Below are 22,931 nucleotides of genomic sequence, written 5' to 3' on the forward strand. Positions count from 1 at the left end.
CACATTTAATATTTGTATTGGTACCTTTTGCACATGTCACTGATGGCAGCACCATAAGTAGTAATTTGGACTGGAAATATTTCCATTACTTTGATTTTATGTGAAATCAGGGTGAGACTAACAAAGGGAAATTGATTTTAGTAAAGACAGAAAAATGTGTTGTCATCACATCACAACCTGGATATATAGTATTTACTTCAGTTTGGTGAAATGCACAGTTCCAACACTTTTAATCATTTGCTGCACATTTGAAAATGGAGGGAGTATCTAGAAAGCATGCATTCATATCTGATCTGACTAAACTCTGATCAATGGGAATATAAGGGTTTTTAGATATAATAGGATGTCGTCAGCATGTCAGCTAATTTTACAATAGTGTAATTAAAAATGTTCCATAGATCGTTATAATGAGGGGGCCTGGTGGCTCAATGGGGGGATCATCGAGTGACCCCACTCAGCCACCAAGGGCTACATTAGTGCTGAGCCTGGATAAAAAAATGGTTTGCAGCATGAAAGGCATCCAGTGTAAAAACTCGTGCCAAATCAATGTGCGCATTACATTAAGCTGTGGCGACCCCTGAAAGGGACAAGACAAAAGCCTTTGAACTTTGAGCTTTTTTGTGATTAAGATTATTCCTGAGATGCTGGCAGAATTTCTTACTCACATTATAAGTCAGAAATATAAAATGCTGTGTAGAAACACCTCAGTCTTGTTAAATGATTCTTTCTAAAATGTGTTTGCATGTTCAAAATGTTTGTAACATGATTTTTTGCTGCATCTTCAGTCTGGACTCCACTGATGGTCAGAGTGAAGTCAGAGATTGATCCACTGCCTGAAAAACGATCTGGAATCCCTGATGCTTGATAAGTTGTTCTATCAATAAGAATTTTAGGAGTTTCTGCATCTTTCTGTTGGTACCAGGCTAAAAGCTGATAGTTGTTCCAAACACAAACACACTAGTCACACCTGTCAGCATCCAGGGCATCGAGTGTGTGGACACTTTTACCTACCTGGGTGTGCACCTACACAATAAACTGAACTGCTCCAACAACAGTGATGCCCTGTACAGGAAAGGCCTTTGCTATGAGCAGGACAATTTGTTATGACACTGTGTTTGCCGCTGCAGTTTTCTACACTGTTGTGTGCTGGATAGGTGGCAGCACGGCAGAGACAGGAAGCGACTCCATAAGCTGGTTAAGAGAGCCGACTCTGTTCTGGGCTGCCTACTCAACTCCATTGAGGAAGTGATGGATAGAAGGATGTTGGCTAAACTGACATCCATCATGGATAACCCCTCCCACCCCCTGCACCACACTGTGGAGGCTCTGAGCAGCTCAACACAACGCAAGACTGTTACACCCCCGTGTAAGAAGGAGCTCTATCACAGATGCTGATGTAAAGTGGCTCTATGGAAATGATTGGACTGACTCCAAAAGGGATTTGGAGTCACAGTGATATATGAAGATGTTGTTGGAGTCTAAGATGACACGTGTTTTAAGTCACTCACTTATTCCATTTCCTTTTGGTTAATATTAATAATAAGCATATCTATATGTGAAGACACTGGAGAATTGTTTTGTGCAACTTCAAGTTAACTCTTTGTTCATATAGTTACCCAACTTTCTGTTTTCACATAAATGATTGAATCATCTGCAAACATGCAGCACACAGTCTCTTTACAGCTTTGAGGTAGATCATCCAAAAACTGTATAAGCAGAAGAGCAAATGAATGTTGTGCTACAACTAATTACATTTGAAGTGGTGATTTCAAATGATCGATTTGATGGTATTTTGTGAGAAGATCTATCTTTATAAATGTTTATGAATTTGTTTTTTGAAAATACAAACTAAATAAGAATCATCCAAGTTGTTTTATCTTCTAGAGTAATAGTCTCAAAGCATTTTAAAATACTCAAACTGTAATTTTTCACATTAGCTCTTTTTGTCACATTAAAGCAACAAAAAGTAGTTTGTAAAATTACTGTTTACTTTGTAAATATATAAATCCTCCTTTAAACTCAATCCTGACTGAAACCTGTCCATTGTCACCGTTCAGCATAACTGCTAGTTTTACTTTTAGTACTATATTTAAATGTTATTGATGAGAACATTTATTTATACTTGTATACCATTTTGTATTTTTTGGGGGGTATTACTACTTTTAATAAAGTAAAACAATTCAGTACTTCAGGCAACACTGCTCACTGAAATGTACAGGAGACTTTTAAGGAATCTAAAGTTATAGCTTTGACTCTACATCCCACTGTTGTTGTATTGATTTGCTCATTGTGTTTTTCTTGGTGACTTTCCTCTGATTGACTAATTTGTGTGTGTGTCTGTGTGTGTGTGTGTGTGTGTGTGTGTGTGTTTGTCCTCAGTGAACTGTATCAGTCTCTGCAGTAGCTTCCAGCTGCAGCATCACTTCACTTTCTGTTCAGTCTGACTGAGGGAGGTTTTTGTACGATGCTTTTTCACTGTGTGAACACATTTTGACTGTTGATAACATGGAGACTCTGACAGTAGTAAACTGCTGCATTTTCAGTCTGGACTCCACTGATGGTCAGAGTGAAGTCAGAGTTTGATCCACTGCCTGAAAAACGATCTGAAATCCCTGATGCTCGAGTGGTAGCAAGGTAAATAAGGAGCTTAGGACGTTCTCCATCTTTCTGTTGGTACCAGGCTAAACGGTTCCCACTATAAACATTCTGACTGATTTTACAGTTGATGGTTGTGGTTCCTCCCAGAGCAGAGCTCACTGCTCCAGGCTGAGTCACTGTGACCTGACCTCTGGACTCTGAGGACACAGAGACAAAAACAGAAAGCAGCATCATGGTTTTGTGGGCTTCATTTCAGAGGGACGGATGTTGATAGAGGAGAGGAGTTGGATTCTCTGGACTTTACCTGTGAAGCAGCAGCAGAGGAGAGTCCAGATGAGGACGGAGATCAGAGTCATGTTTTTGATGAGGAGGATTTCTGTGTCTTCTGTTGTCATGAAGGACAGCTGTCAGTCATCCAGTGTTCAACTTTCAGGACTATAAACTCTCCCAGAGCACTGGAGCATGGTGCTGCTGATGCAAAGTGGCTCTATGGAAATGATCACACTGACTGTTGTACACACACTGAAACAAGTGATAACAGTGATAACACCCTGCTAGATTAAATGATTTGTCTAAAATTAAACATTTTCTTTATTCTCTTGTGATTAGAGTCAAGATGTGGTGGACTTGACATGATCTCTCAGTGTCTGGGATATCGAACATCTGTACTGGAATGTATTAAGGTTCAAAGCATATGCATGTTGACACTATATATTTATTATACTGATTTTTTCTCAATTTCTTGTTCTGTCAGTAGAAAGGGCTTTTTATAAATTATTCAACTAGAATTCCAGGCTAAGCAGAAGTTTTTTTAGTAATGGCCACTTCCTTTTCAGCTTAGAGGGTCAACAGGGTCGAGTATCATACGCAGTGAGGCTGCAGCATTGTTAGCAAGATTTTCAGCTCGTATGGGACTAAAGTTAAGGTGGCTGCTTCCCACTGTATTGACACATGGCAGTGAACTAAATGATAATGCATGAATTTTCTTAAATTTGGTAACATTTTCCAATAAAAACCTTCTGTAGTGGATCATTCTTTAGTTTTTTATCTTGTGTTGCCATTTTTGTAATTTCAAATGTTGTTTAAAATGATCAGACCAAAGAGAATTATGGGGGAATTCTGTCAAATCTTTGGTTTCAAACCCTAAATAAGGACAAGTTCTAGGGTGTGACTGAAGCAGTAAGTGGGTTTATTTACATTTTGAAAAAAGAAAATTAATGTAATATTAAATTAAATGCAGTGCTGAGACATTACTGTCAATATCTGCATGAATGTTAAAGTCACCCACTATCAGGACTTTATTTCTACTAAGCACTAAGCCAAATAGAAAGTTTAAAAATTCAGGTCCAAAGTCTGAATAAGGGAGGGGAAGATGGTAAGAATTAACAAATGGAACTGGTTTTGAAGTTTTCTAGTTTTGGTGTGAGAGGCTCAGAGCGAGTTTCTCAAAATAGTTATGACTGTGATTAGGTCTAAGTGTTGACTTCTAAGCTTCAGGGACAGACTGACACATTCTTCCAGCTGCAGCCAAGTTTTAGTAAGTCAAACCCACTTATCAAGTCATTTAATCATTTTTCATTTTCATTCCCCTCGATTGTTAGTGTTTTTCTAAGATATGAATTATAAATAGAAAAACTCTTTGTGGATGTTTATAAACTCTTTGCTGCCATTTGACATAGTTTTGAGAAAAGACCAAAAGCAGAATCTACCCATTACAGCTGATCCCCTGCACTGAAATCTTAAAACAGAAGCTTAAATAAACTGGTTGTGCTTTCGTACATAACATTCAGTAGGAAATATCTCCTCAAAGTCAGAGGCATCAGTGGTTATAATGAGATATGTCAATGAAAAAGTGCAGTGATTTCTATCAGCATTTTCTGATGACTATTAGAAATGTAGTGCAATGTTAAATATGCTTTTTAAAAATGTGTGTGTGTGTGTGTGTCCTCAGTGAACTGTATCAGTCTCTGCAGTAGCTTCCAGCTGCAGCATCAGTTCAGTTTCTGTTCAGTCAGACTGAGGGAGGTTTTTGTACGATGCTTTTTCACTGTGTGAACAACCACTGACTGTTGATGTTGTGTTCACTCTGACAGTAGTAAACTGCTGCATCTTCAGTCTGGACTCCACTGATGGTCAGAGTGAAGTCAGAGTTTGATCCACTGCCTGAAAAACGATCTGGAATCCCTGATGCTCGAGTGGTGGCAGAATAAATAAGGAGCTTAGGACGTTCTCCATCTTTCTGTTGGTACCAGGCTAAATAGTTCCCGTTATACACATCCTGACTGATTTTACAGTTGATGGTTGTGGTTCCTCCCAGAGCAGAGCTCACTGCTCCAGGCTGAGTCACTGTGACCTGACCTCTGGACTCTGAGGACACAGAGACAAAAACAGAAAGCAGCATCATGGTTTTGTGGGCTTCATTTCAGAGGGACGGATGTTGATAGAGGAGAGGAGTTGGATTCTCTGGACTTTACCTGTGAAGCAGCAGCAGAGGAGAGTCCAGATGAGGACGGAGATCAGAGTCATGTTTTTGATGAGGAGGATTTCTGTGTCTTCTGTTGTCATGAAGGACAGCTGTCAGTCCTCCAGTGTTCAACTCTCAGGACTATAAACTCTCCCAGAGCACTGGAGCATGGTGCTGCTGATGCAAAATGGCTCTATGGAAATGATCTCACTGACTCCAACAAAGACTTGAATCGTTCTGATGATGATGTTCTTAATGGTTTAAAGTTTCTTGGGTTTTAGCTTAGGTTTGGACAGACCTTCTTCCTAAATTTGATGTAAATTGTCTTGAATTCTTTAACATACACAAGATCACTGTGTGCCATAATGTACAATAACGTATTGGTGAATAATTTATTTTGCATAATAATTAATGTAGACTAGATTATAATTAAAGAGAAACTGATGTCTGTAGCTCAGAAACCATAACTCAATAAAAGTTTTAATATTTTTTATAGTTTGGGACTTAGATGTGGAAAGTTTAACCAGTCATTAAATAACCTGCCTTAACTGGGAATATTTCTGAGAATTTTTTTTTAAGTATCACAGTAATACACAATCGATGGAGGAACTGGGCTGTAGAAGATTGTAATGTTAAATAATGTAATTTTTAATGTATTCCTATTGAATTTTCATAGCTGCAGACCTTATTGCAATTTTTTGATATTTAAAACTGCCAAACTTTAAATCTTCTTCCTCTCTCTGCTGCCACCTGTCATTTCAGTGCCAACTGCTGCAGACTACATGTGTGTGAATGAGAGGGACCCAGGTGGAACAGTGAGGTTACAGGGAGCAGAGGTGAAGAAGGTGCAGGACTTTAAGTACTTAGGGTCAACGGTTCAGAGCAATGCAGAGTGTGGAAAAGAGGTGAAGAGGCGAGTGCAGGCAGGTTGGAACGGGTGGAGAAAAGTATCAGGTGTGTTGTGTGATAAAAGAGAATCAGCGAGAATGAAAGGAAAGATGTTCAAGACGGTGGTGAGACCAGCAATGTTGTTCGGCTTAGAGACAGTGGCACTGAAGAAAAGACAGGAGGCAGAGCTGGAGGTAGCAGAGCTTAAGATGTTGAGGTTCTCTTTGGGAGTGACGAGGATGGACAGGATCAGGAATGAGGACTTCAGAGGGACAGCTCATGTTAGATGTGTTGGAGATAAAGTCAGAGAGGCCAGATTGAGGTGGTTCGGACATGTTCAGAGAAGAAATTGTGAATATATTGGTAGAAGGATGCTGAGGTTGGAGCTGCCAGGCAGGAGGTCTAGAGGAAGAACAAAGAGGAGATTTATGGATGTAGTGAGCGAGGACATGAAGTTAGTTGGTGTGAGAGAAGACGATGCAGAGGACAGAGTTAGATGGAGTCACATGATTCGCTGTGGCGACACCTGAAAGGGAACAGCCGAAAGGAAAAGAAGAAGAAGTTACTTTATCTTTTATAGTAGCAGCCCTAAAGTATTGTAAAACGTTGTAAACCTGTTATTTTACATAACAGGTAAATTATGTTTGTCACTTCAGAGCAAAAAACATTTTGTTTGACACATTTCCTTTAATGTTGTAAACATAGAAATGAACATTTAAACTACTTATCTTTACTAAAACCTGTCTGTTTCTATGGTTACTAAGGTCATATTTTACAACAAACATGTTTGTGTTTTCATCCGACTGCTACTTTTACATGATATTGATGAGAACTTATGTACAATGTTGAGTTTGAGACTTTTCCTGTGGTTTGAGCAAATTTAATAAAGTAAAACAGTTCAGTACTTCAGGCAACACTGAACTGTGGTGAAAACTTTAATGAATGTAAAATGATAAGTGTAGCTTTATATCACAGTTATACTGATTTATTTTTTCTGTTTCTTGCTTAATTTACACTGAGTGACTTAATATGTTGTGTGTGTGTGTGTGTGTGTATTTGTGTGTGTGTGTCCTCAGTGAACTGTATCAGTCTCTGCAGTAGCTTCCAGCTGCAGCATCAGTTCAGTTTCTGTTCAGTCTGACTGAGGGAGGTTTTTGTACGATGCTTTTTCACTGTGTGAACAACCACTGACTGTTGATGTAGTGAGCACTCTGACAGTAGTAAACTGCTGCATCTTCAGTCTGGACTCCACTGATGGTCAGAGTGAAGTCAGAGTTTGATCCACTGCCTGAAAAACGAACTGGAATCCCTGATGCTCGAGTGGTAGCAAGGTAAATAAGGAGCTTAGGACGTTCTCCATCTTTCTGTTGGTACCAGGCTAAATGGTTCCCATTGTGCACATTCTGACTGATTTTACAGTTGATGGTTGTGGTTTCTCCCAGAGCAGAGCTCACTGCTCCAGGCTGAGTCACTGTGACCTGACCTCTGGACTCTGAGGACACAGAGACAAAAACAGAAAGCAGCATCATGGTTTTGTGGGCTTCATTTCAGAGGGACGGATGTTGATAGAGGAGAGGAGTTGGATTCTCTGGACTTTACCTGTGAAGCAGCAGCAGAGGAGAGTCCAGATGAGGACGGAGATCAGAGTCATGTTTTTGATGAGGAGGATTTCTGTGTCTTCTGTTGTCATGAAGGACAGCTGTCAGTCATCCAGTGTTCAACTCTCAGGACTATAAACTCTCCCAGAGCACTGGAGCATGGTGCTGCTGATGCAAAGTGGCTCTATGGAAATGAGCCTCTAATTCAAGCCACCTGGCATTTTATCTGCTAATAAAGCCATAGTGATATAACATGTCTGTTTTGTGAGATGTTCTTTCAATAATAATGAAAATCAGCATTCACAGAAACCAAATGACTCAGTGACACATCAGTAAAGACAAACTCATCACACAACTCATGGTCATGTGTATTATTAAAGGAATAATAATTGTGTGAAATGTTTACAGTAGATATGTTGAATTTACAAAGGGTCTCTGGGGTTATGAAGGATTTTTCTCAACTGACTGTATAATTGTATTAAGCTTTATAGTGATATGTACAGTGATACATGTCACATCTGTCGGCTCTTTCACTCTAACACGATAGTTTCCATTTTCCTGTGGCTTCCTCGACCAGGTGCTGGTCTCCGAGTTCTCTGATCTACTCTCGTAATCTTCCCAAAAGGCTGCTCATCTTAGATTAACATTTAACAAATCCACCACTGTTGTCTTGTAAATGACCTCAGGATCACTGCCACCATCTAATATTAGAACTGTGTTAGAGAAGGTAACAGGTACAGTGTAAAAATGACCTTCAATCACCTGCAGTGCTGTGGAGACACCTTAAAACAGACGTATAATTTGGTCTTTGACCCATTTGATGTGTTTTGTGCATGGATCACACTGCTTAAAGAAAAGTGTAAATTCAATGTAAGAAAAGTTGAGTATGTTTTGTTGTTAATATAAGATCAGTTACTGTGTCATAATGACCTCGACTGATTTGATAATAATGTTTTTCTAATTTGAATTTGATTTTATGTGAAGTCAGGGTGATACTAACAAAGGGACATTGATTTTAGTAAATACTACAATCAGCATACGGACGATTATTTCCAACTTCCATATAAGTTGAGAGAGAAGTGGAGGGATGTGACTCATGACCTGAATGAAAGCCACAATCGTAGGGCTACGTTTGCAGATGTAGTTAAGTTTATCACTGATGTATCAGAGAAATCACTGCATCCTTGCTACGGGGACTTAGGAAGACTTAAAGAACACTTATAAGGGCCTGCAGCTGCGTTTAGGAAAGTAAGTGGCATGAAAAAAAGTTTTACCACTACTGCAAAGCAAGTTACTACTCAAAGGGATGCAAGTATAGAGCCTGGTTTTAGTAAAACAAGCCCTTCCAATACCACCAAAGCATCACCCAAGCCTATCACTACCATCAAAGCCTCACCTGAGTCTTGTCTCTTTTGCCACGAGGGACATACATTCGACCATTGTCAAAAACTACAGAATACGCCTTACAAAGAGAAGATAGAGTTTCTCAGGAAGGAAGGTTTATGTTTCAGATGTTTAAAATCGGGGCATACGAGCAGGCACTGCCAGGAAGTGGTAAACTGTCAATTATGTTCTGGGACGCACAACACGTTGCTGCACGTGAAGCCAAAGGAAAGGCAGACCGTGGATCGTGACAATCTGGCAGTGTTCAACAGATTGGTGAACAGCAAACGTAAACAGAATTTCGATGACATGCCTGAGAACACCGAGCGCATCCTTGCCATCATTCCAGTCCAAGTAAAAGCCAAAAAGGGCAACAAAGTAATCACTTCATATGCATTCTTGGATCCTGGCAGCACAGCTACGTTTTGCACAGATGAACTTCTTGATGAGCTGAATCTACATGGGAAAAAGGTTAGCCTTCTTGTTACAACCATGGCAGAAAGCAAAATTGTGACCAGTACTATGGTGACAGGGTTGGAGGTAGGCCACCTGAACTCAAATAACTTTATAGAGCTAAAGGAGGTGTTTTCACAAAAGGATATTCCAGTAAGCAAGAATAACATCACGTGACAAGAAGATATAGATAAATGGCCACATCTTAAAGGAGTGCAAGTACCTCTCATCGATGCAGGCATAGGACTGTTGATTGGAACTGATGCTGCCAAGATGATGGAACCAAAGGAAGTTATTCCTAGCGTCAATGATGGGCCCTTTGCAGTCCGAACCATACTGGGTTGGACAGTCAATGGGCCACTAAAGGTGGATGGTTGCAATACAAGCAGGAATGAAATAATGCAAGCTGTGTCAAATCGTGTATCTGTGGCCAAGCTGGAAGACCTGTGGAAACAACAGTTTAAATATGACTTTCCAGAGGAGGAGAAAGCGACAGAAATAATGGATCTAGACTTGGACAAAAATGCACTTCCAGTAGAAAGGGTATTGGGCGTGCAATGGTGCATTCAGTCTGATCAATTCAAGTTCAGGGTCGTTATTCAAAGTAAGCCCCCCACAAGAAGAGGGATTTTATCCATGTTGAGCTCAGTGTACGATCCATTGGGAATGCTTGCACCTGTGAATTTATATGCTAGGAACATTATGCAGGAGCTTTGCAGAATGAAGCTGGGATGGGATGAAACGGTGCCTGAACATCTTGCCCAAATGTGGTCTCAGTGGGTGCAAGGTCTTGAGGAGCTAACTGACTTTGGAATTAAGAGATGTTTCAAGCCAAAAGACTTTGGTCAGACTGTGTCCGCTCAACTGCATCATTTTGCAGACGCTAGTGAGAATGGCTATGGGACAGTAACATACTTAGTCCAGCGTAACATCAGTAACCAAGCTCACAGCGCCTTTGTGTTGGGAAAGGCAAGGGTTGCCCCCTTAAAACCCATGACTATCCCTTGTCTGGAGCTTACAGCAGCAACCTTAGCAGTTCGTATAGACAAAATGCTAAGGAAGAAGTTGGAACTACCACTGGAAGACTCTGTGTACTGGACTGACAGTACAGCGGTGCTAAAGTACATCAGCAACGAAACATCAAGGTTTCGCACGTTTGTAGCTAACAGGGTGTCAGCGATTCAGCAGATCTCAACAGTCTCTCAGTGGCACTACGTAAACTCTCAGCTTAATCCGGCAGATGGTGCATCAAGGGGACAGAAAGTGAAAGCCTTTCTGCGAAACAAGCTGTGGGTATCCGGACCTGACTTTCTGACACAGGCAGTCGGCAATTTGCCACGGAACCCAGACTCTCAAGAGATTGATCTGGATGTAGCCGATCCTGAAGTGAAGAGAAATGTCACGGTGAATGTTCTTGCAGTTGAAGAAAGCACTGACATAGTGCAAAGGTTGGTGGAGTACTACTCATCATGGACACGCTTAAAGCGGGCCGTGGCGTGGTTTCTGACATTGAAAGATATGCTTCTAACATCATCCAGAAGAAGAAAGGGGCTGTTACAAACTACCGTCCAAAATATCCAGCTTCGAAGGAAAAAGCTGAACTACAAGACAAGAAAAAAGAACCTAACTGTGGATGAGCTCAAGGAAGCAGAGGTTGACATAATTCGTCATTGCCAGCGGAAGAGCTTTCCGGATGAAATCTCATCTCTGCTAAAACGGGAAGCAGTAAAACGGAGCAGTCACATACATAGACTAAATCCGGTCCTTCAGGATGGAATTCTTCGCGTAGGTGGACGGCTCAGCAGAGCTGCCATGCCTGAAGAGTCCAAGCATCCTGCTATTCTGGCTAAAAATCATCGAGTACCTCAGCTTATACCTCAGCTTATACCATGGCCTATCCATGATGGATAGGCCATGGTATAAGCTGAGGTGTGTGTGGCCTATCCATTCATGGATGGTCGCAACCATGTCTTGTCTACTTTGCGTCAAATATACTGGATACCAAATGCAATCTCAGCCATCCGAAAGATTCTATCCAGTTGTCGCACCTGTCGAAGATTACATGGACCAACTGGGCAGCAAAAAATGGCAGACCTCCCTCATAGTAGGGTCTTACCTGATGAACCACCATTTACTAGAACAGGTGTCGATTGCTTTGGTCCCTTTACTATAAAACGAGGAAGAACAACTGCAAAAAGGTATGGTGTCATATTCACATGTATGGCTACCAGAGCTGTTCACATAGAGGTGGCAGCGTCATTGGACACAGATTCATTCATTAATGCACTTCGACGTTTTATTGCAAGAAGAGGTCAAGTTTTAGAAATTCACTCAGATAATGGAACAAACAAACTCCACTCTTCTAGAGAACTCAAAAGGTCTCTAGAAGAGTGGAACATGTCAAAAATTGAAAATAGGCTGACTCAGAGTGGTATCAAGTGGATGTTTAATCCTCCATCTGCTTCACATTTTGGAGGGGTATGGGAACGTCTAATTCGATCTGTTAGAGAGGTACTCAGCGCTACATTGAAGGATCAACGTTTGGATGAAGAGGGTCGGCAGACATTGCTCTGCGAGGTGGAAGCCATTCTAAATAGTCGGCCAATAACTACACCTTCTGATGATCCGAATGACTTGGAGGCTTTGACGCCAAATCACCTTCTCCTCCTAAAAACCCAGCCTTCGATACCTCAGGGAGTTTTCCAGGAAGATGATCCTTACAGCCGCCGTAGATGGAGACAAGTCCAGTATATGGCAGATCTCTTTTGGAAACGTTGGGCTAAAGAATATGTACCTGAGCTTCAAAGGCGGCAAAAATGGACACATGCAAAGCGTAATTTTGTTCCGGGGGACATTGTGTTTATTGTGGACTAGTCAGCGCCTCGTAACTCCTGGGTGATTGGCAGGATCATCCACACAATACAGGATGAGCGAGGTTTAATCCGTCAGGTTCGTATCAAGACGAGGACCAACGAGTTCGATAGACCCATTACCAAGGTCTGTCTTCTCCACGAGTCAGAGTGAGACAGTGGTAAAGACATTGATCTCCTACGGTGTGTTAAGTGCTGGCAACCTCTGGCACCAGAAGAAAGAAGAAAGAACACCATAGAAGAATATTCATGATGTTTGTGGATTATTGTTTTATTGTTATTATTGTATTATTGTTTTGGGTTTGTGCAAAGTAATTTAGTAATTGTTTCCAACATTAAATGTCTAATATTGGAGCACAATTGGGGCCCGGGTGTGTGTGAGCCAACCAAGGGGGTTAGTTTAGTTACTTGTTTTATGTAATGGTTGCTTGTGTGTGTAATATAATTGTAATGTGCGTTTGTGATGTGTCTATGTACTGATGATGTGTTTAGTGACATCATATGGCTTTGATAGTTTGCCTTTGATTATTGCCTTTGTAGTTTACCTTTAAGTTTGTTGACTAGTGGTCAAGGAAACAATGCAATGCTAAGGGTTTGTTAAGGAGAGATGCAGTTTTAGCTCAGCTACTGAAGGGTGCAGACGTGACACAGTAACTGAAGCAGAGGAACTCTGACTACAAGAAAGGTGGGGACCGCAACAAGGTAGAAGAAAAGGGTTCTGTGTGTAGAGGCACATGGTTTCTTACCGAGTTCTACGAGTTCTGCTAGTCCTGTGAGTTCTGTGAGTTCAGACATACTTTGGGAAACTTGTTTGATGAAACAGCTAGTGAGCGTGCTTGTGAGATCACTGTGCTTAAAGTTGTATGTACAATTGATCCGTCATTGGCTAAGTTGAGAAGCAAGTACAATAAATGTTCAATGTTTGTCTAACAAGGATCTCTGGAGTGAAGTATGTGCTGAAGAGTCAGGAGCGTCAGATTCGAGTAAGATCACCTCTACAGGCACCAAGGGCTACATTGGTGCTGAGCCTGGATACAAAAATGGTTTGCAGCATGAAGGGCATCCTATGTAAAAACTCGTGCCAAATCAATGTGCACAATACATTACGCTGTGGCGACCTCTGAAAGGGGCAAGACAAAAGCCTTTGACCTTTGACCTTTTTTGTTATTAAAATTATTCCTGAGATGCTGGCAGAATTTCTGATCACACTGTAAGTCAGAAATATAAAATGCTGTGGAGAAACACCTCAGTCTTGTTAAATGATTCTTTCTAAAACGTGTTTGCACGTTCAAAATGTTTGTAACATGATTTTTTGCTGCATCTTCAGTCTGGACTCCACTGATGCAAGACAAAAGCCTTTGACCTTTGACCTTTTTTGTTATTAAAATTATTCCTGAGATGCTGGTATAATTTCTGATCACACTGTAAGTCAGAAATATAAAATGCTGTGGAGAAACACCTCAGTCTTGTTAAATGATTCTTTCTAAAACGTGTTTGCACGTTCAAAATGTTTGTAACATGATTTTTTGCTGCATCTTCAGTCTGGACTCCACTGATGGTCAGAGTGAAGTCAGAGTTTAATCCAACGCCTGAAAAACGATCTGGAATCCCTGATGCTTGATAAGTTGCCCCATCGATAAGAATTTTAGGAGTTTCTGCATCTTTCTGTTGGTACCAGGCTAAAAGCTGATAGTTGTTCCAAACACAAACACACTAGTCACACCTGTCAGCATCCAGGGCGTCGAGTGTGTGGACACTTTTACCTACCTGGGTGTGCACCTACACAATAAACTGAACTGCTCCAACAACATTGATGCCCTGTACAGGAAAGGCCTTTGCCATGAGCAGGGCAATTTGTTATGACACTGTGTTTGCTGCTGCAGTTTTCTACACTGTTGTGTGCTGGATAGGTGGCAGCAGGCCAGAGATAGGAAGCGACTCCGTAAGCTTGTTAAGAGAGCCGACTCTGTTCTGGGCTGCCTACTCAACTTCATCGAGGAAGTGATGGACAGAAGGATGTTGGCTAAACTGACATCCATCATGGATAACCCCTCCCACCCCCTGCACCACACTGGAGGCTCTGAGCAGCTCAACACAACGCAAAACTGTTACACCCCCGTGTAAGAAGGAGCACTATCACAGATGCTGATGTAAAGTGGCTCTATGGAAATGATTGAAAAAAAGGGGTTTGGGTCTTGGGTCACAGTCATATATAAAGATATTGTTGGTCAAACAAATTATACAGGTTAAAATAGAAAAGTCATTTCTTTGTGAGTTCAGCAGTTTATAAAAATCATCTTCCCAAATAGTTTGTAAATCCCTACAAATTTCTTACCACAAATTTCAACATTACAACCATCAAACCGGATTTAGAGTCTAAGATGACACCTGTTTTAAGTCACTCACTTCTTCCATTTCCTTTGGGTCACTATTAATAATAAACATATCTATATGTGAAGACACTGGAACATTTTTTTGTACAACTTCAAGTTAACTCTTTGTTCAAGTTAACTCTTTGTTCACATAGTTACCCAAGTTTCTGTTTCCACATAAATGATTGAGTCATCTGCAAACATGCAGCACACAGTCTCTTTACAGCTTTGAGGTAGATCATCCAAACACTGTATAAGCAGAAGAGCAAATGAATGTTGTGGTACAACTAATTACAGTTGAAGTGGTGATTTCAAATGATCGATTTGATGGGATTTTGGAGAAGATCTATCTTTACAAATGTTTATGAATTCATTTTTTAAATATACATAAATATATATAAATAAGAATCATCCAAGTTGTTTTATCTTCTAGAGTAACAGTCTCAAAGCATTGTAAAATACTCTATAATTGTCATTTTTCACATTAGCTATTTTTGTCACAATAAAGCAAAAAAGTAGTTTGTAAAATTACTGTTTACTTTGTAAATATATAAATCCTCCTTTAAACTCTTTCCTGACTGAAACCTGTCTATTGTCACCGTTCAGCATAACTGCTAGTTTTACTCTTAGTACTATATATGTTATTGATGACAACATTTATTTATACCTGTATACCACTTTGTATTTTTTGGGGGGTATTACTACCTTTAAAAAAGTAAAACAGTTCAGTACTTCAGGCAACACTGCTCACTGAAATGTAGAGGAGACGTTTAAGGAATCTAAAGTTATAGCTTTGACTCTACGTCCCACTATTGTTGTATTGATTTGCTCATTATGTTTTTCTTGGTGACTTTCCTCTTATTGACTAATTTGTGTGTGTGTGTGTGTGTGTGTGTGTGTGTGTGTGTGTGTGTGTGTGTGTCCTCAGTGAACTGTATCAGTCTCTGCAGTAGCTTCCAGCTGCAGCATCAGTTCAGTTTCTGTTCAGTCTGACTGAGGGAGGTTTTTGTACGATGCTTTTTCACTGTGTGAACACAGCTTGACTGTTGATGTAGTGATAACTCTGACAGTAGTAAACTGCTGCATCTTCAGTCTGGACTCCACTGATGGTCAGAGTGAAGTCAGAGTTTGATCCACTGCCTGAAAAACGATCTGGAATCCCTGATGCTCGAGTGGTGGCGTAGTAAATGAACAGTTTAGGACGTTCTCCATCTTTCTGTTGGTACCAGGCTAAAAGCTGATAGTTGCTCGAAACATGAACATTCTGACTGGTTTTACAGTTGATGGTTTTGGTTCCTCCCAGAGCAGAGCTCACTGCTCCAGGCTGAGTCACTGTGACCTGACCTCTGGACTCTGAGGACACAGAGACAAAAACAGAAAGCAGCATCATGGTTTTGTGGGCTTCATTTCAGAGGGACGGATGTTGATAGAGGAGACGAGTTGGATTCTCTGGACTTTACCTGTGAAGCAGCAGCAGAGGAGAGTCCAGATGAGGACGGAGATCAGAGTCATGTTTTTGATGAGGAGGATTTCTGTGTCTTCTGTTGTCATGAAGGACAGCTGTCAGTCATCCAGTGTTCAACTCTCAGGACTATAAACTCTCCCAGAGCACTGGAGCATGGTGCTGCTGATGCAAAGTGGCTCTATGGAAATGATCACACTGACTCCAACAGGGACTTGGATCATTCTGATGATGTTTCCTAATGGAATGATTCAGATTTTTGCAAAATTTATTAAGAACTTTTGAAAATGTGATTCTTATGTTTTTACATTCCAAAAATGTTTTTTGTCAGTATGTTTACTTTCTTTTGTTGCATCCCAAATAAATCAACAAAATATAACAAATATTATAAACAACACAAATTGTAGTATTTGTGAAGGCATCGTATTTATTTTTACTTTTCATATCAGATTTAATATTAGCTGCCAGTGAATACTAGTTTTTGTTGTTTGTTCCAAAGTCAGAGAGCCGTGTCTCTGTACAGTCAGAGGTTTTTGTACGACGACTTAGTCAGTTTGTATCACTGTGGTACCCGTTCGGCGGAGGAACTAGACTGGAAGTTGGAAGTAAGTCAAATGTTTAAAAATGTTTTTATTTCAGGATTTTTTTTTTTGGTCCATATTCAACATGTCAGAACAAATTGTTGCCTTTCATTGGTTATTTAGAAGATTTGCAGAAATTCTTTTCTATTAAACTAAGTCTGTATTTATACTCGAAATTTAGAAACTCATTTTAAATAACATCAAATATTAAGCCAGTGGTTAAATAATTAGTTGAATCTGTAATTGTGAAGTTGCAATTTGAGGTTCGAAGGTTTTGTACTGTTGGACAAAGTCAGAAAGCCGTGTCTCTGTACAGTCAGAGGTTTTTGTACAACGACACAGTCAGTTTGTATCACTGTGGTCGACTTTTGGTGGAGGAACCAGACTGGAAGTTGGAAGTAAGTTTCTGCATAAATACTAAATATGATGTGGAAAAGTAACAGTTTAAATTCAGATTTGAACATTTGCTGCAATAAATGTTCAAGTTTTAGTTTCTCTCCTTTCATCAAGGAAACAACCTGTTTATTGAAATTTCAGCCTGACACATTTCTTTCATACTGACATTTAAACAGGTTGAAGTGTGGACGAGATAAAAGTTTAATTCAACTTTTTCTAACAGTTAGTTTGTGTTTTGTGCCACAGTGACTGTTGTTAAAATACATCTTCTTTTCCTTTCGGCTGCTCCCTTTCAGGGGTCGCCACAGCGAATCATGTGCCTCCATCTAACTCTGTCCTCTGCATCCTCTTCTCTCACACCAACTAACGTCATGTCCTCCCTCACTACATCCATAAATCTCCTCTTTGGTCTTCCTCTAGACCTCCTGCCTGGCAGCTCCAGCCTCAGCATCCTTCTACCGATATATTCACAGTTTCTCCTCTGAACATGTCCAAACCACCTCAATCTGGCCTCTCTGACTTTATCTCCAAAACATCTAACATGAACTGTCCCTCTGATGTACTCATTCCTGATCCTGTCCATCCTCGTCACTCCCAAAGAGAACCTCAACATCTTAAGCTCTGCAACCTCCAGCTCTGCCTCCTGTCTTTTCTTCAGTGCAACAGTCTCTAAGCCGAACAACATTGCTGGTCTCACCACCGTCTTGAACACCTTTCCTTTCATTCTCGCTGATACTCTTTTATCACACAACACACCTGACACTTTTCTCCACCCGTTCCAACCTGCCTGCACTCGCCTCTTCACCTCTTTTCCACACTCTCCATTGCTCTGAACCGTTGACCCTAAGTACTTAAAGTCCTGCACCTTCTTCACCTCTGCTCCCTGTGACCTCACTGTTCCACCTGGGTCCCTCTCATTCACACACATGTATTCTGTCTTACTGCGGCTAAGCTTCATTCCTCTGTTTTCCAGAGCAGACCTCCACCTCTCTAGATTTTCCTCCACCTGCTCCCTGCTCTCACTACAAATCACAGTGTCATCTGCAAACATCATAGTCCATGGAGATTCCTGCCTAACCTCATCTGTCAGCCTGTCCATCACCAGAGCAAACAAGAAGGGGCTCAGAGCTGATCCTTGATACAGACCCACCTCCACCTTGAACTCCTCTGTCACACCTACAGCACCTCACCACTGTCTTACAGCTCTCATACATGTCCTGCACCACTCTAACATACTTCTCTGCCGCTCCAGACGTCCTCATACAAAGTCACATCTCCTCTCTCTGCACCCTGTCATACGCTTTCTCTAAATCTACGAAGACACAATGCAACTCCCTCTGACCCTCTCTGTACTTCTCCATCAGCATCCTCAAAGCAAATACTGCATCTGTTGGACTCTTTCTAGACATGAAACCATATTGCTGCTCACAAATGTTCACCTCTGCCCTTAACCGAGCTTCCACTACTCTTTCCCACAACTTCATTGTGTGACTCATCAGCTTTATTCCTCTGTAGTTGCCACAGCTCTGCGCATCTCCCTTGTTCTTAAAAATTGGTACCAGTACACTTTTCCTCCAGTCCTCTGGCATCCACTCACTCTCCAAGATCTTGTTAAACAAACTAGTCAAAAACTCTACTGCCACCTCTCCTAGACACTTCCATACCTCCACAGGTATGTCATCAGGACCAACTGCCTTTCCACTCTTCATCCTCTTCAATGTCCTCCTCACTTCACTCTTACTAATCTTTGCTACTTCCTGCTTCACAACAGTCACCTCTTCTACTCTTCGTTCCCTTTCATTTTCCTCGTTCATCAACTCTTCAAAGTTCTCCTTCCATCTTCCCATCACACTACTGGCACCTGTCAATACATTTCCATCCTTATCTTTAATCACCCTAACCTGCTGCACATCCTTTCCATCTCTATCTCTTTGTCTGGCCAACCTGTACAAATCCACCTCTCCCTCTTTAGTGTCCAACCTAGCATACAAGTCCTCATATGCTCTTTGTTTGGCCTTTGCCACCTCTATCTTCACCTTACGCTGTATCTCCCTGTACTCCTGTCTACTCTCTTCAGTCCTCTCAGTGTCCCACTTCTTCTTAGCTAACCTCTTTCTCTGTATACACTCCTGAACTGCCTCGTTCCACCACCAAGTCTCCTTGTCCGCTTTCCTCTTTCCAGATGACACACCGAGTACCCTCCTACCTGTCTCCCTGATCAAATTAGCTGTAGTAGTCCAGTCATCTGGAAGCACCTCCAAACCACCCAGAGTCTGTCTCAGCTCCTCCCTGAAAACTAAACGACATTCTTCCTTTTTCAACTTCCACCACTTCGTCCTCTGCTCTGCCTTAGTCCTCCTTATCTTCCTCACCACCAGCATCATTTTGCACACCACCATCCTGTGTTGTCTGGCTACACTCTCCCCTACCAATGCTTTACAGTCACTGATCTCTTTCAGATTACAACGTCTACATAAGATGTAGTCTACCTGAGGGCTTCTCCCTCCGCTCTTGTACGTCACCCTATGTTCCTGCCTCTTCTGAAAGAAAGTGTTTACTACAGCCATTTCCATTCTCTTTGCAAAGTCAACCACCATCTGACCTTCTGCGTTCTTGTCCTGAACACCAAACCTGCCCATAACAGTCTCATCACCTCTGTTCCCTTCACCTACATGCCCATTGAAATCTGCACCAATGACAACTCTCTCACCTCTGGGGATGCTCTGCATCACTTCATCTAACTCACTCCAGAATTTCTCCTTCTCTTCTAACTCACATCCTACCTGTGGGGCATAACCACTCACAACATTGAACATCACCCCTTCAACTTCCAGCTTCAGGCTCATCAACCTGTCTGATACTCTTTTCACCTCTAGAACATTCCTCACAAAATCCTCTTTCAATATAACTCCTACTCCATTTCTCTTCCTATCTGACCCATGGTTAAACAACTTGAACCCTGCTCCTAAGCTTCTAGCCTTGCTACCTTTCCACCTGGTCTCCTGGACACACAGTATGTCCACCTTCCTTCTCTGCATCATGTCGATCAACTCCCTAGCCTTCCCTGTCATAGTACCAACATTCAAAGTCCCTACTGTCAGTCCTACATTCTTAGCTTTCCTCTTCTCTCTCTGCCTACGAACACACCTTCCTCCTCTTCTTCTTCGTCTTCGACCAACAGTAGTCCAATTTCCACCGGTACCCTGTAGGTCAACAGCACCGGTGGCGGTCGTTGTTTACCCGGGCCCCGACCGATCCGGTATGGAAGCCTTTGTCACGATTCGCATGTTTGATTTGGCATGTGTTTTACGTCGGATGCCCTTCCTGCCACAACCCTCTGCATTTATCCAGACTTGGGACTGGCACAAGAAGACACTGGCTTGTGCCCCCTTGCGGTTGCATTTGTTGTTAAAATACATAAAATGCAGAAATTCACTGATTCATTTATTATCCGAAATTTTGAAATCATTTGAACCTGTTGTTAAGTGTCTGTTTAAATATTGTCCACATGAAGAAAATCTGATGATTGTTGTTTAATTTCCTGTATTTGTTTCTGTTTCCATTGAATATATTTGATTATTGTGGATTTAGTATTTTAGATGATGGCACAGTTTTGTCTCCGGTGTAGTTGGACATATTTCAGTTCAAACTGTCTGATGATTCTGTCTGTGCTGATTTACATGAGAGGTTTTTCAAAGGGAAGTGAAACAATGTGTGAGTCACTGACTGTTGGAGCAGAAAAACCATCTGACAGAAACTGCTTAAAGAGGAAAATCAGCTCTCACACAGGACAAGGTCTCAACTGTTTGATTGACAGCTGTGTGGTCTCTGTCCTCTAAGCTGATTGGTGTCTTCTACTGTAGGTGATGCCCATCCCACCCTGACTGTGCTGCCCCCCTCCAGTGAGGAACTAGAGAAGGGCAAGGCCACGCTCATGTGTCTGGCCAACAAGGGCTTCCCCTCAGACTGGAGTCTGTCCTGGAAGGTGGACAGCAGCAGCAGCATCAGCTGGGAGGAGAGCAGGAGCCCTGTGGTGCTGGAGAAGGACGGACGCTACAGCTGGAGCAGCACCCTGAGGCTCCCTGCAGACCAGTGGGGGAAGGTGGACTCTGTGACCTGTGAGGCCACCCAGGGCTCCCAGACTTCACTCAAGCAGACACTGAGGAGAGACCAGTGTCCCCAGTCCTGACCTGAATCACTGGGACTCTGCAGCTGCTTTCTCTCTGTCTCTATTTGTTTCTTGTGTTAATGTTGATGAGTGTGTGATTCCAAAAGAATAAAGATTTTATCACATCTGCAATATTCATGAGATCATCATTAATGCATCACATGTTACACATTCTTAACTTTGCTCTTCCATTTTTTTCAAAGAGGGATTTAAAATCATTTAGTCCCTGTTAAAGTGTTTTTTTCACCAAATTGTTAAACAACACTGTGACATCATTTATCTTCATGGATTAATGAGCCACAGTTACAAAAATCTCCATCAACATTCAAGTCTGATTTTCATATCTGTTCACAGGTAAATTGGTTTATTCTAATTCTAGAAAGAAAACACAATCAAATTAACCAACAATGATAGAAAAAGTGTTTCTGTGATTAAAAAGAAAAAGCAGGACATTATCGGCATCAAGTGATAGAATTGGTCATGATCTGAGATTTTCTTCCAACATAATTAAAATGTGAACATTCACATGAACCAAAGACTCAGTGACACATCAGTAAAGACCAGTTTAACAACTCATGCTCATGTCTGTGTTTTAAAGGAGACCAGGCTGTTATGTGTTTCTGTGGGAAATGTTCACAGTAGATTTGTGAAATCTACTGCATCAAGGATTTTCTCAAGTGAACTTATGAATTTATTCATGACAATTTGAGTAATTGAACTTAAATATATTCAAGCTATAATTTTTTTATCTATAATTCTGCTAAGTCTGATTTATTTAAATAATCTGTGTATGAAATCCATCCCTCATCTTGCAATGGTGTATAAACAGGCTGTGTTAGCAGGAGATTTAGTGAGGCTTTCATAATGTCCTTCTCCTCAGCAACAATGTCCAGCTCCTCTCGCAGGATTCTGATTTATTCCCAGGACAGATGAGATATATTATCTCTACAATTTGTTCTGTGTCTACTACTAAGGGGTCTCCTACCAGCTGGGCGTGACTGGAAAATCTTGAATTTGAATCACCAAGGAGGCATTCTTATAAGATGCACGAACCACCTCAACTTACTCCTTTCAACGTCAATGAGCAGCAGCTCCTCTCCGAACTCCTTTCAGATGTCTGAAAGCCCTACCTCTAAGGCTGAGACCGGCCAGCACGCAATATTTGCAACCTCATTCTATCGGTAACCCAGAGCTCATGACCATAGATGAGGATTTGAATGTAAATTGACTGGTAATTTGAGAGTCTTGTCCTGTAGCTTAGCTCTGACTTCACCACAACATTCTAATACAACTTCCACATTACTGCTGATGCTGCACCAACCTATTTGACTTCATCAATTTTATTTTACCCTCACTCATAAAAAAAACCCTTAAGATACTTGAACTGATTCACTTGGTGTAGTGACTCATTCCCAACCCAAAGAGGACAATCCACCATTTTCGGCAGAGAACCATTCACTCACACTTGGTGGTGCTGACTTGTGTCTCAAGCTACTTCACTCTCAGCTGTAAACTGTCTCAGTTCATGCTGATGGTCATGGTCTTATAAAGACAAGAGTGGAGACACCTTAAAACAGACGTATAATTTGGTCTTTGACCCATTAGAATCAAACTGATTAAAAAATAGTTCAATGTAAGAAAAGTTTACACGTTGAGTGAATTTTGTTTGGTCACTGTGTCATCATGACACTGATGGAT

General features: G+C 41.3%; 2 protein-coding genes and 1 gene segment (V, D, J or C); 1 reads left to right on the forward strand and 2 right to left on the reverse strand.

Annotated features, from left to right (window-relative positions):
- Positions 1–7,704, reverse strand: part of LOC137137896 (immunoglobulin kappa light chain-like) — a 60,032-nt gene extending 52,328 nt beyond the window's left edge. The window contains exons 1-2 of one of the 3 annotated variants that reach the window (XM_067525100.1): positions 7,550–7,704; positions 7,131–7,442 (exon numbers count right to left, since the gene is read on the reverse strand). In XM_067525100.1, coding sequence (XP_067381201.1) covers positions 7,131–7,442; positions 7,550–7,640 — 403 coding nt within the window. In that variant the 5' untranslated portion in view covers positions 7,641–7,704. Of the gene's footprint in view, positions 1–2,483; positions 2,796–2,902; positions 3,037–4,653; positions 4,966–5,072; positions 5,203–7,130; positions 7,443–7,549 lie in introns of those variants that run through there. The other 2 variants (XM_067525028.1, XM_067524946.1) reach the window with 2 other exon arrangements.
- Positions 1–21,365, forward strand: part of LOC137138914 (immunoglobulin kappa light chain-like) — a 50,959-nt gene extending 29,594 nt beyond the window's left edge. The window contains exons 3-4 of the mRNA XM_067525573.1: positions 16,656–16,693; positions 20,929–21,365. Of these exons, the coding sequence (XP_067381674.1) occupies positions 16,656–16,693; positions 20,929–21,254 (364 nt within the window). The 3' untranslated portion in view covers positions 21,255–21,365. The remainder of the gene's footprint in view (positions 1–16,655; positions 16,694–20,928) is intronic.
- On the reverse strand, positions 15,542–16,328 carry LOC137139052 (immunoglobulin kappa variable 4-1-like). The segment is given in 2 exon segments: positions 15,542–15,979; positions 16,087–16,328. Coding segments are annotated over 2 exon segments (423 nt in total).
- Positions 21,366–22,931: the final 1,566 nt, after the last annotated feature.

The sequence above is a fragment of the Channa argus genome, chromosome 1 (genome assembly GCF_033026475.1).
Source record: "Channa argus isolate prfri chromosome 1, Channa argus male v1.0, whole genome shotgun sequence".
NCBI lineage: Eukaryota > Metazoa > Chordata > Actinopteri > Anabantiformes > Channidae > Channa > Channa argus.